Source organism: Chenopodium album, chromosome 7 (assembly GCF_948465745.1).
Source record: "Chenopodium album chromosome 7, dcCheAlbu1.1, whole genome shotgun sequence".
NCBI lineage: Eukaryota > Viridiplantae > Streptophyta > Magnoliopsida > Caryophyllales > Amaranthaceae > Chenopodium > Chenopodium album.
The window spans coordinates 67,629,382-67,642,355 of NC_137840.1; the positions used below are offsets into that span (position 1 = coordinate 67,629,382).

At 35.0% G+C, this 12,974-nt stretch overlaps 1 protein-coding gene across 1 annotated transcript; it reads left to right on the top strand.

The window, feature by feature from the left end:
• LOC145639253 (putative protein phosphatase 2C 10) lies at positions 1 to 4,475 on the top strand. The gene is made up of 6 exons (XM_081690438.1): positions 1 to 279; positions 378 to 428; positions 1,535 to 1,774; positions 2,161 to 2,437; positions 3,424 to 3,578; positions 3,867 to 4,475. Exons 2-6 carry the CDS (start codon positions 396 to 398, stop codon positions 4,002 to 4,004), a joined length of 843 nt encoding a protein of 280 aa, XP_081546564.1. The 5' UTR covers positions 1 to 279; positions 378 to 395; the 3' UTR covers positions 4,005 to 4,475.
• The last annotated feature ends 8,499 nt before the right edge of the window (positions 4,476 to 12,974 follow it).

A 12,974-nucleotide genomic window follows, 5' to 3' on the forward strand; every position in this document is an offset into this window, starting at 1 on the left:
TCCATTTCCTTTTCAATTTTTACATTTTCTGTTTTCTTCTTCTTCAATCCCTAAAACCTTTCCAATTATAAAATATTATTTTTCATCATTTATAAATTCCTTGTTAAAATAATAAATTATTAAATATAAATTCCTTGTTTTCCTTCTTTTTTTTCTCTTAAGGCGGTTATAAAGTTTGAGCACACGCTTATTAACAACTCCTCTCCGTCGTCATCATCGCCGCCGTCTCCGCCGCCGTTTCCACCACCGTTCATTCTCTTGCTTGCTTTTATTTTTCCGGTAATATTTATTTTCCTTTTTATTTTTGTAAAACTTTGCTCAAATTTGATGAAAAATTGGTTGACTTTGATTTTGATTTTGATTTTTTTTTTGGTTAGGATCGTCAAATATTTTCCATGGATATGCTTTGTTGTTTTAATTCTTCTGAGGTAATTCTCTCTTTCTTTTTCTATTTTGATTAAATTTATACATGTTAATTACGATTAATTAATTCGAATTCTACTGGTAATTTTTTGATTAATTTTGTGTTGATAGATTATTTAAAATTGAAATTTGTATGATAATTAGTGTTTTAGAGCTTTGGTTTAATTGGAATGCAGCAGAAGTGGTTTTCTGGTAAAGCGATAGAGCTGATTTTTGAGTTTGAATAATGGTGTCACTTTTTTATTGGTCCTTATAATTTGGAAACCAGCTATTAAAATTGAAAAAAGTTCAAAAAAAAAGTTGATTTTATCCTGATTTTCTGCTATTATTGGGCGCCTTTTACGTTGGAGTACTGAAAAATATCTGGTTTACTTTCTTTTGATTTTGATATGGAAATTATGTTTGCTAGAAAGTGTGCCCATAAAAATACAAGTACTACTCTGTATTTTCTTCGTCTCTTAATACTGGACAGTTGATACTGTGTCTTTCAATATGTCAATGCACAAAATTGATTGTTTTTGTTTTTTTATCGTGCTATTTAGAATGATTAATACGCAAAGGAAATTTAATAATTCCTCGATAAATAGTGAAAACATACTCAAGTTGGATTTTGTTTGGTTCGTTCTAAAGTAGATTCACAATAACAATGTTTTATAATATGTATTTAAACATGAATTGAAGTTTTTTGAAAAATGGAAAAAAAATTATAATAGGACTATTCAAAAGAAACAAAGGGATTAGTATAAAGTTGTTATATTGAAAAAAACTTTTGACACTAAAACAATGTGGTCATGTACTCATGTATGAATTAGATTGAATAGTACTAAAGTCATGTGTTCCAAGTATTTAAAGACAAATAAAGTAAATTATGTACACCATAATTGCATATTACCTCCAGTTCTTATTACTCGCAACAAAAGAATAATTTATGTCTCACAAATAATACTCCTTTGTTGCGAGTAATAAGAACAGGAGGTAGTATATATTTTGACAGGCGAGGGATTTATGATTAAGAATCAGCTACATGACATCTACTGTGATAATTGTTGCATATATTGCTTGTGTTCAGTGATAGTGATACAAATATATTCTTGGCTTTGCCTTTTTTTAGATCAGTGGGCAACAGATTTCATGCACTTCAGGAAAAGGAAGAAGCACTCAAGGTCAAGTTACATTCGGATACAGTCTTGTTAAGGGAAAAGCTGACCATCCTATGGAAGATTATCATGTTGCAAAGTTTGTAACAATGCAAGAACATGAGCTTGGACTGTTTGCTATATTTGATGGCCATTTGGGAGATGCTGTACCTGCCTACCTCCAGAAAAATCTGTTTCGCAATATCTTCAAGGAGGTTTGTTGGTTGGTTTTTTTTTTGTTTTTGTTTTTTTTTTTTTTTTTTTTTACTCTATAAAACTTGAATAAGTTATACTCCCTACATTTATAAATAATAGGCCACATTTGACTTAAATTATCATAATGTACTTGCCTTGGTGGTATATCTGTTAATATTTAGATTGAGATATGATGTGAAAATCATAATATTAGATTCATCTAAAGACAATTTATTGATATTGTATAGATTAGTATAATGGTAAACAGTTTGCTGTGATAGTCAAATTTGATATGACTTCAAAAATTATATGTGGCCTATTATGTCGAGGATGGAGCTAATATTGTTTAATTCTTCCTAGATGATCACATTTATCTTGACAATTTTTCCTACTCTTTGTTTCTTAGGAAGAGTTTTGGGTTGACCCTGGAAGATCAATACCAAAGGCCTATGAGAAAACTGACGAAGATATTCTGTCTCAAACTACTGACATTGCCCGAGGGGGTTCCACAGCTGTTACTGCTATTCTTATTAATGGTAAAAGGTTATGGGTTGCTAATTTGGGAGATTCCAGAGCTGTTATCTCAAGAGGTGGTCAGGCTCTGCAAATGACGGTTGATCATGAGCCTAACACAGACAGAGCGACCATTGAGGGCAAAGGAGGATTTGTCTCAAATATGCCAGGTTACTTGACCTTCCTTTGTTTTTTTCCCAATTTCTTTGCCATCAATAATTATTTCCAATTGATAAGAGATACACCATAACTCCATAAGGCTCTTAGCTTAAAAATAAACAAAAAGCTTTTGCACGTATACTACGTGGTGAAACCAAGTCAGAAGTGCACATATTTCTAGTGTTGTCTGCTAAACAAAAATTACCATCATAAGTAGAAAACTATGGAAAACTTAATTTTTGTGTCTTATCTCTTATAGAGAGATCACTTATCTTCATTGTATAATTTTTGTTTTATACGTAGAAATTTACCTCCTTTTGGTGGCATTTTGTATTCTTACTGTTAGATCTTCTTTCACCCATTTTCAGAAGTTGGTTGAGATGAAGATAAGATAGACATGTACAATAGGAGTTTGAAAGGTTCAAATAACAAAATTATATTCTTGGAGAGTGTAAGAATGAAAGCATGATACTTAACAAGGCAGGTCATTAACACTAATGCTACGCTGTCATTGGGGACTCTGTAGCTCATAGAACTTAGCTTGTTTGTTTCCTTAAAATGGATTACTGTCTTGGTAAACTCTGCAATCTTCCTGCTTCCAAATTTCTGTTGTCTACTTCTCTAGTATTCTTTCATCCTATTGAGTTGATCCACCACAGTATTAAGTAATTGGGTTGTAAATAGCTAGTTTGTATTATCTTTGTATCATTCAAAAGTCCTGATAAATGCTCGATGAATTCCTAACTAGGTCGAGCTTCTTATGACCAATTGATGTGCTATAAACTGTACATTTGTCACTTATTGAATGCGCCTAATCTTATATGTTTGTTTTATTTCAGTTCTTGGTAGAAAATCTTCCTCATAAATTATTAAATAGTGAAATAGTCTCTGTATATGAGTTAATAAGGGATCTTTTGAGTAGCAATTACATCCTTTAGAAATGCTTCGTATATCAATTACTTGGCTTGATGTTTATCTTTTTTTGCTTGTTTATTAGGAGATGTTCCTAGAGTAAATGGTCAGCTGGCAGTTTCTCGTGCTTTTGGAGACAAGAGCCTAAAGTCACATCTCCGTTCAGACCCAGATGTACAAGATATAACTATTGATATCAATGCCGATCTCCTAATTCTTGCCAGTGATGGTCTATGGAAGGTGATTTCTAGATTTCAGTACTGTTATTTGCTTTGCACTTCTTTTAGTAAAAAAAAAACCAATATCCAGGCCTCTTTGGAATTCGACTTATTTCAGTTCGAGCCAAATTTGGTCCAATTGTGGGGTAAAAGATCTTTCCTTTTAATGATGTTTGCATTCCTAGACATCCTAATGCTCAAGGTTGAGATCTTTGGATTAACTTAGCTGGACCATCTCCAATGGTGCATTTTGTTTATTACTGTTATTCCGTTCTTGAGAAAATTGTTGTAACTGCTATATTTTGTGCAGGTAATGTCTAATCAAGAGGCCGTAGACATTGCAAAAAAGATAAAAGATCCACAAAAGGCAGCAAAACAGTTAGCATCTGAAGCATTGAAGAGAGATAGCAAAGATGACATATCTTGTATCGTAGTAAGATTTCGGTGATAGAATCCTCGCTCACAAGGTCCTTTAGTAAGCTGAATTACAGGTGCTAGCTGCTATATTGCACACAACTTTGATTGATATCTGCAAAGATCGGGGGGAACGCTTACTTGTTTGTAGACATTGATTTTTGGTGAAAAATGGTGAAAAAAAATTACCCTTTCCCCTGGAAGGAAAAAAAAGTTTGAGATTGATGCATATAAATTTATTCTTTTGCCAGAATGTGTTATTCTGTCATGTATAATTTGATTTATTAATAACTGGAGGAATGTGGGTGTTAGGTACTGTTCTGTGTGGTTTTAAGAATATAGAGCAATTTCTTTCTTTCTTTGTTAAAGATGATTATTAAGTGGATTAATGATGTCATTATCCAATTAGAGAGATATTGCACTGTACAGATGTAATGGTGATTTGATTTCTATTAGTGATAATCTACGTTGACTATGTATATTGAACATCAACTTTATTTGCCAATTGCCTTGTCTCTATTGATTTGAGTGAGGATTGGGGTAGGCTTCTTTTGCATTATATCCAATCAATTGGGATTTTCTCCAATAACTAGACGTTTTGGAGAAAATACTTGTTAATATGCCATATTAACAAAAATTGTTAATATGAGGGTATTTATTGTATTTTCTTAGCTTTGACCCCTTTCTCTCTCCTATACTTACACCTTCAGCCAACCTTTGTCACCACCTCACAACCATACGCACCACCCACTACACGACTACCAACATCACTACACGACCACCGGCATCACCGCACGACCGTCGTACTTTCGTTAACACCATCATGCGACCATTGTACTACCGTTAACACCATTGCGCGACCACTGCAACACCATTAGAACCACCATTTTGACCATTAGCGCCACTGCCACACGAGCAAATTCCTTCCCCTAAAGGGTTAGTATGGTCCCAATTTACATGTTTTGCAACTAGGGTGTCTTTTGTTTGGCCGGCCGAATTATACCTTCGAAGGTGGTCGTGCAACTATGGCTGAGCAAAGGAGTGAGTCTAAAGTGCTTTGGGAGGGGAGGAAAGGAGAGAGAAGAAATTGCTTTTGGAGGGGTGGAGAGAGAGTCATTTTAACAAAGTTTGTTAATATGACATATTAACTGGGGGCAGCTCGACGTTTTATTTCTATAAATTTTTTTTTTTTTTTTGCAGTCAGTCCAAAAACTAAGTATACACCGGGAGATAGATTTTTTTTTTTTTTTTTTTTCCTTTCGGTACAGACAGGGTAAAAGGTGGTAGATTGCCTGGTTCATGGACTAACCAACATAAAAATAGGGTGGGGTATCAATGTATTAGAATGGCCGGTGAAGTATCGCCCACAAATTTGGACATTGTGATGGCCTTAAATGTCATAAGTTGAAAGGTAGAAAAACAAGTATGGGGAAGTTGGCAGCAGTAGCTTTTGACAATTTTTTTGAGTAATAGCTTTTGACAATTTGTTTTCATGGAGTTCTACAAATGTTAGGACAAGTATTGGGTTATGCAGTGTGCAAGCAATCTTGTCTAAGTTTGTGTATAATTTGAAAATGTTTGGATGAAAGAGTGTATGAGGTGCATTGGAAGTTCTTGATATAAAATAAGAGAGTTGGGGAAAAAAACAAGAGAGAGAGAAAAACAAATGAAAGGGGAAAATCCCACATTGATTGGGGGGAAAGGTTTTTCCTTGTTTTTATATTGTAGTGTCTTAACACTACTTAGTTGAGTGAGTGGGAGGTAAGTGTTACTACACAAACTCACGCGTCGAGCCGAGTCGGGCTCAGGTTTTGGGGAATGCGATGCGCGGGCGTGGGTCCTTGTTATTTTTTTGGAGAAATTTTATTTCCCTTTCTTTGTTAAACAAAATATTCTTTTTGTCTATGTACTTCTTTAGGTGGCTTGTATAACAAAGATATTTGCATCCTATTATTGCTATGAACAAATTAAAGTAATTTTATACCCAAAACTCATTTGATGTACCATACAAGTACATTATGTATTGAGATGAATTATTCATCCATCTCTACATAAACTACACTTTTAATAAAGATACAAGTGAAATTTGCATCACAAAAGCAGTGGTTTATCTATGTTGAAAATTTAAAATACTCTATATCACAATATACCTCCACAATAAAGTTGTCAAAAGTTGACCCGATCCGAAATACCGACTCAAATCCGATGATCAACCGACCCATCTGAACCCGAAAAAATGATGACCTAAACCCGACCTGAAACCAACCCTAGACTCGAGTTGACCCGAGTATGTGAGACCCGAACCCGAACATGAACTGACCTGGAGATGACCCGACTTGAATATAACCCGTAAATTATTGACCTGAACCGAACCCGACTTGAACAGAAATTGGCTCAAACCCGTTTTAACCTGCCAAAACCCGAATTTCACCCGACTTGTTACTAACCTGACCTGAATTCATCCCGACCCGTTCCTACCCCGACCTGAATTTAACCCAACCTGTTACAAACCCAACTCGAAATCAACCCGAGTTGTTATTGACCGAACCCGAATTTTACCAGACTGATAAGTGCATAATATATCGTATTTTTAGTCCCTAATATTAGTCTCATAGCCTCGTTATTTTAGTTAATTTATGAAATTATCGATTTTAATTATTTTAGATTCTATTTTATTTAGTATTTTATTTTATTGCTATTTTTATAATAAGTGGTACTTAAAATTATGTTGTGTGTTTTTGGTAGGAAAACAAGAGGAAAATTAGTGGGCCAAGATTATACAAGTAAGATTATTGGAGTCTACTTGTATCAAAAACCACTTGCAACCATGATATATCAAGAGGAGGGAAAGAAATTAGTGGACTTGGAAAATAGAATAAAATTGTTGAAACCCAAAGACTCATCATCAAAGTCACGGGTCATCAAATCACAAAGATTCAAGAGCCAAAGAAAGAGAATAAAAAAAGAGAGATAAGAAGGGAAGGTGAAGAAAAAGGGCGTGATAGCCAAAACCCCAAAAATACCGAGCAGCTCTTCTTCCTCAACAAATTATCCTCCGAAATTCAAGGCAAGATATAGATAAGATGAATCTCTATCTGTTTTCCCTAATTTATCTCTTTGATCCTGGAAAACCTAGGTTGTTTTTGCTTATAAAAACTCCCAATTATTCCCTCTCAATACACACAACTTAGCCAACAATTATACAAAGAGCGAGATCGTTCGAGTGAGTTCGTAAGTGGGCAATTGGTGAAGAGAAGATAGCCATTGGAGGACAGCTTAGTCTCGCATCCAAGGTAGTACGAGAACGAAGGTGAATCGCGGGGTCGAAGCCCGGTTTATTCGGGTGTTCTTGGGAGTATATTTCATAAGTCTTCTTCTTAACTTAATTGCTCCATATTACTGATTTATTTGATGTTCTTTGCTAATTTGATGAGATACTTTTATTGGTTTATTGGTATTATAATTCAATCTTGATAGTACTATGTTTTTCGATTTAATGGGTATTTGAAATTTGCTTGTTCTTGACTAATAAATTTGCAATTCGATATTGATTGTTATCTTTCATGTTGTTAGTTGTAAATTATTGCTATCTAAATGGTTCGGCTTAGTTTGAATCGTATAGGAGAGTAGTCCCTAATTTTAAATCGAGTCTGCGATTACGGTTTGGTTTAAATTAGAAAGCAATTTCAATCTAATTAATCTGACATTTAAGTGATTAGATTAGTTAGGACTAATGAGGTCTCCTAGATTTTAATGCTGCCAAGACTAATTCATGCAAGTTGCAACATATTTGTGTTAATTAGATTGGTTTAGAGTCGATTTTGGCTTAGTTCGCAATTGGTTTCAAATAAGGGAGATAGGGAGTCTTTGTTACTAAAGTCTCTATAGTTAGTCTAGTATTTAAATTGATTAATTATGCAAGGCCGGTTAATTATAACTACCAATAGTTTAATTTGAGTAAAGGTTATTAATGGAGTTGGTTAAGTGTGTCGTCTATTATTGTAAATAGTAGATTAGTATTTTTAGTATTGTTTAGTTTGGCTACTAGTTTCATTTAAACCCCCCAATCTCATGTAACTAGTGTAAATAATATTTGTATGTGCATGTAGTTATTGTATTTTACGAGTTGCTTGAGTATAGTAGATTAACAATCTCTCCGTGGGATCGACCCTTTCTTACCCTTTTACTATTTGTTAATATTTTTGAAGGTCTAAGTTAGGAAATTAATGAATTAATTTTATACGGTAAACGACACGTATCACAGACCTATTACTAACCCGACCCAAAAATTCAACCCGATTTGTTACTAACCCGACTCGAAATCAACAAGACTTGTTATTGACTCGACCTAAATTCAACCCAAATTGTTCCTGACTCGATTTCAAATAAAATCACCTTAAATGCAATTTAGACCTTCTTATTATTGTTGATCAAAGCACTTTGTCTAGGGAGACCAAGTCGGTCCAGGCCAGCAAAAGAAAGGAGCATCATCCTCAAATTTAAGCGTTAAATATAGCATATATTTGTTGTATGGTCAAAGGAGATAATTATCTTCCTAAATTATAAACTATAGTTCCCTAGTATATAATGCCATATATATTATAGTCAAAGGAAATAATTAGCTTGATAAAAATGATAATTATCTATTTATAGTTAGTTGAACCCGAATATGACCTGACTTGGAAATGACCCGACCTGATTATAACCTGCAAATTATTGACTTGAACATAACCCGACTTGAATCCGAGAATAACCCGACTTGGAAATGACCCAACCTTATTATAACCCACAAATTATTGACTTGAACCGAAATGGACTTGAACCTGAGAATGACCCGACTTGAAAATGACCCGACCTGATTATAATCCGCAAATTATTGACATGAACCGAACCCGACTCAAACCCGAGAATGACCCAACCTGATTATAACCCACAAATTATTGACTTGAACCGAACCCGAGAATTCCCTAACCCGTTTTCACCCGTGAAAACCCGAATTAAACCCGACCTATTGTGCACCCGACCCGAATGTAACCCGACCTGTTATTAACCCGACCCAAACCCGATAAGAAGTATAACCCGACGTGACCCGACTAAAGCATGACTCGACTTGCATAAGTTATGGAATTAATCCAAATTGACCTGACCCGAGTTGAGCCGGCCCACTCTTAGTGACCCATTTACCCGAATAGACAGCTCTACCCGAAACCTCCAAAATTTCTCAAGAAGCGTGGATATTAGCCTTCAATTTTGGAATTTTTTTACTTTTTTCACCCGAAAATAAAATTTTCCGAAATGTTTACCATGGTCCCTAATACCCTCTGGGAGTCCAATTGGGTGGGTGGAACCATTCAATTTGCCTTTAAACAACCAATTTACTGGTTTACAGCTTTCATCGATTTCATCAATTCAAGCCTACCACGAATATTTATGACAACATATAATGATCATATATGGTTCCAAACGGCATTATATGACCCCGAGATGTATCCCCTAAAATCTCAATGCTTTTCGACACTCGACACTAGGCCCCGAAACAATCGAAATTTCTTAAAAATCGTGGATATTAACCTTCAATTTTGGAATTTTTTGACTTTATTTCGCCTGCAAAAAAAATTTGCCAAAATTTTTACCATGGTCCCTGATAACCTTCGGGAGTCCAATTGGGTGAGTTGAACTATCCAATTTGCCTTTAAACGACCAATTTACTTGTTTACAACTTGCACCGATTTCATTAAATCAAGCCTACCACAAACATTTATAACATCATATAATGATCATGAATGGTTCCAAATGGCATTATATGACCCGAGATGTATCCCCTAAAATTTCAAAGCTTTTCGACATCGGGCCTCAAAACCTCCAAAATTTCTCAAAAAGCGTTGATATTAGCCTTCAATTTTGGAATTTTTTTGACTTTTTTCGCCCAGAAATAAAAATTGCCAAAATGTTTACCATGGTTCCTAATAGCCTCCGGGAGTCCAATTGGGTGGGTGGAACCATCCTATTTGCCTTTAATCGACTAATTTACCGGTTTACATCTTTGACCGATTTCATTAACTCAAGTTTACCACGAACATTTATGAAAACATATAATGAACATATATGGTTCCAAACGGCATTATATGACCCCGAGATTTATCCCCTAAAATCTCAAGCCTTTTCGACACCGGCCCCAAAACCTACAAATTTCTCAAAAAGCGTGGATATTAGCCTTTAATTTTGGAATTTTTTGACTTTTTTCGCCCATAAATAAGAATTGCCGAAATGTTTACCATGATCCCTAAAACCCTCCGGGAGTCCAATTGGCAAGGCGGAACCATCCAATTTGCCTTTAAACGGCCAATTTACCGGGTTACAACTTGCACTGATTTCATTAACTCAAGCCTACCACGAACATTTATGACAACAAATAATGATTGTATATGGGTCCAAACGACATTATATGACCACGAGATGTATTCCCTCAAATTTCAAGACTTTTAGACACCAGGCCCCAAAAACTCCAAAATTTCTCAAAAAGCGTGGATATTAGCCTTTTATTTTGGAATTATTTGACTTTTTTTCTCCCAGAAATAAAAATTGCCGAAATGTTTACTATGATCCCTAATACCCTTTGGGAGTCCAATTGGGTAGGTGGAACCAACCAATTTGCCTTTAAACTGTTTACAACCTGCACCGATTTCGTTAAATTAATCCTACAACGAACATTTATGACAACATATAATGATAATATATTGTTCTACACGACATTATATGACTTAAAATAGTATAGTGCACCCGGAAAGAATATTAGACATATTTCAAAGAACATGCTAGCGTTTGAAAAAGAACATTGGCAAAAGAATATGTTTGTTTTTGACAAGAACATGACATTACAAAGAACATAAACACTTTACAAAAAAGAACATACTACCTCCGGTCCAAATTACTCGCAACTTTGGGGTATTATTTGTGAGATATAAAATATTCTAAAGTTGCGAGTAATTTGGACCGAAGGTAGTATTATTTTTCATTATTACTTGGGTGATTAAACGTGTTTGAAAAATAAACATAATATTTGACAAAAAAGAACATGTTTGTGTTTGACAAAGATAGAGGTGTTCATTGGGCGGGCTGGGCCAAGGTTAATTAATCATCTCACTTCTCGGGTTGGGCAAAGTTTTGGGACGAATTTTGTGCCCAAACCCGCCCAAAATAGTCCGACCGTGAGGGCTTTTTGGGTCGAGTAAAAAAATCAACTAAAATGCATAAAAACGCATTCCCAAACCCGACCAAAAAAAATAAATTTATTAGCCGGGTCCAATCCAATTTTGGGAGCGAAAAAATTATGCCCAAAGCCCGTCCAAAATCGGGCCGGATCGGTTTAACTTTGATCACCTCTAGCCAAAGAGCATAAAGTCTTTACAAAAAGAACATTATAATACATTAAAGAGCATGTTCTTTTTCTTAGTTACTCGGGTGATTGATTTTTTATTTTTTATTTTTTTAATGTACATACATTAAAGAACATATTGTGTAATGTAAATAACATACAGTTAAAACTCAAAGAACATAATAATCAAACTTAAAGAACATATTATGCTCATGTTCTTTATAAATATCTATAATGTTCTTTTATCGCTCATGTTCTTTTAAATATATCTAATGTTCTTTCCGGGTATGGGTGAAAGTTCGGTTTGCGGTTTGGATTTTACACCAAACCGAATTAATTCGGTTTTGGATTTTTGAAACCGAATCCAAACCGAATTTGGATTCAGTCCAATCCAATCCAATCCATATTATTTCGGTTTTGGAAAACTGAATCTAAACCGAACCAAACTTCGTTGGAGAAATTCAAGCAAAGTAGCAAACCCTTAAATATAATCAGAATGATTCAAGCAAAACAAAGAGTAATTACAAAATTATACAGAAAATGAACAAAATTTAGGAAAAATTCAATCAAAATTCAAGCAAATTCAAAAAATAATAAACAAATCCATCCCCCAACAGATTTTCTATATAATCTAACCCCACAACCCCAAATTTTAAATCAAACAAAAACTAAATCGAAGTCGAGAGCGGTGGACCGTTGGAGAAGACTAAGAGTAAGAGCGTTGGAGAAGAATAGTATGAACAACGGACACACGAGCAACTTTGAGAAACCATGACTCGAGGGACCACGAACACAAATTGGTGGAGTGGTGGTGAGAAACGTTGACCGAACTGGTGGTGACCGACTTGAGGAATGTGGTGGTCAGACGAAGTGAGGTGGTGAGGGTCTGAGGGAGAAAAGGGGGAAAATTTGGAACCTTAGGGTTTTGGTGAGGAAGGTGCCGTAGAAAGTGAAAGGGAAAATGGGAAAAGAGGGGAAGAAATCTAGGGTTTTGGTATATATATGTAAGGGAAATGGGATGGGATTAGTGGGCTTACTAAACTTCGGTTTGGATTTTCGGTTTTCGGTTTTTGAAATCCCCAAACCGAATCCAAACCGAAAAAATTCGGTTTTGATATTTTGGAACCGATCCAAACCGAAAATCGAAAAAAACCAAACCGAATTGCTAATTCGGTTCGGTTTTCGGTTTTTATCCAGATTACTTTCACCCCTATTTCCACCAAGCCCCGAAACTTTAAATATTTCGCAAACTGCTTGGATTATTAGTCTTCAATTTTGGAATTTTTTTACTACATACTTTTTTTCACCTGGAAATAAAAATTGCAGAAATGTTTATCATGGTCCCTAATACCCTTCAAGAGTCCAATTAGGTAGTGGAAATCTCTTATTTGCCTTTAAACGGTCAATTTACCGGTTTACAACTTCATCGATTTTATTAACTCAAGCCTACCACGAACATTTATGACAACATATAATAATCATATATGGTTCTAATTAAACATCATTATATAACCGTGAGATGTATTCCCTAAAATATAAAGTCTTTTCGACACCAGGCCCCGAAACCTTCTTAATTTCTCAAAAAACGTGGATATTAGCCTTTAATTTTGGAATTTTTTTGACTTTTTT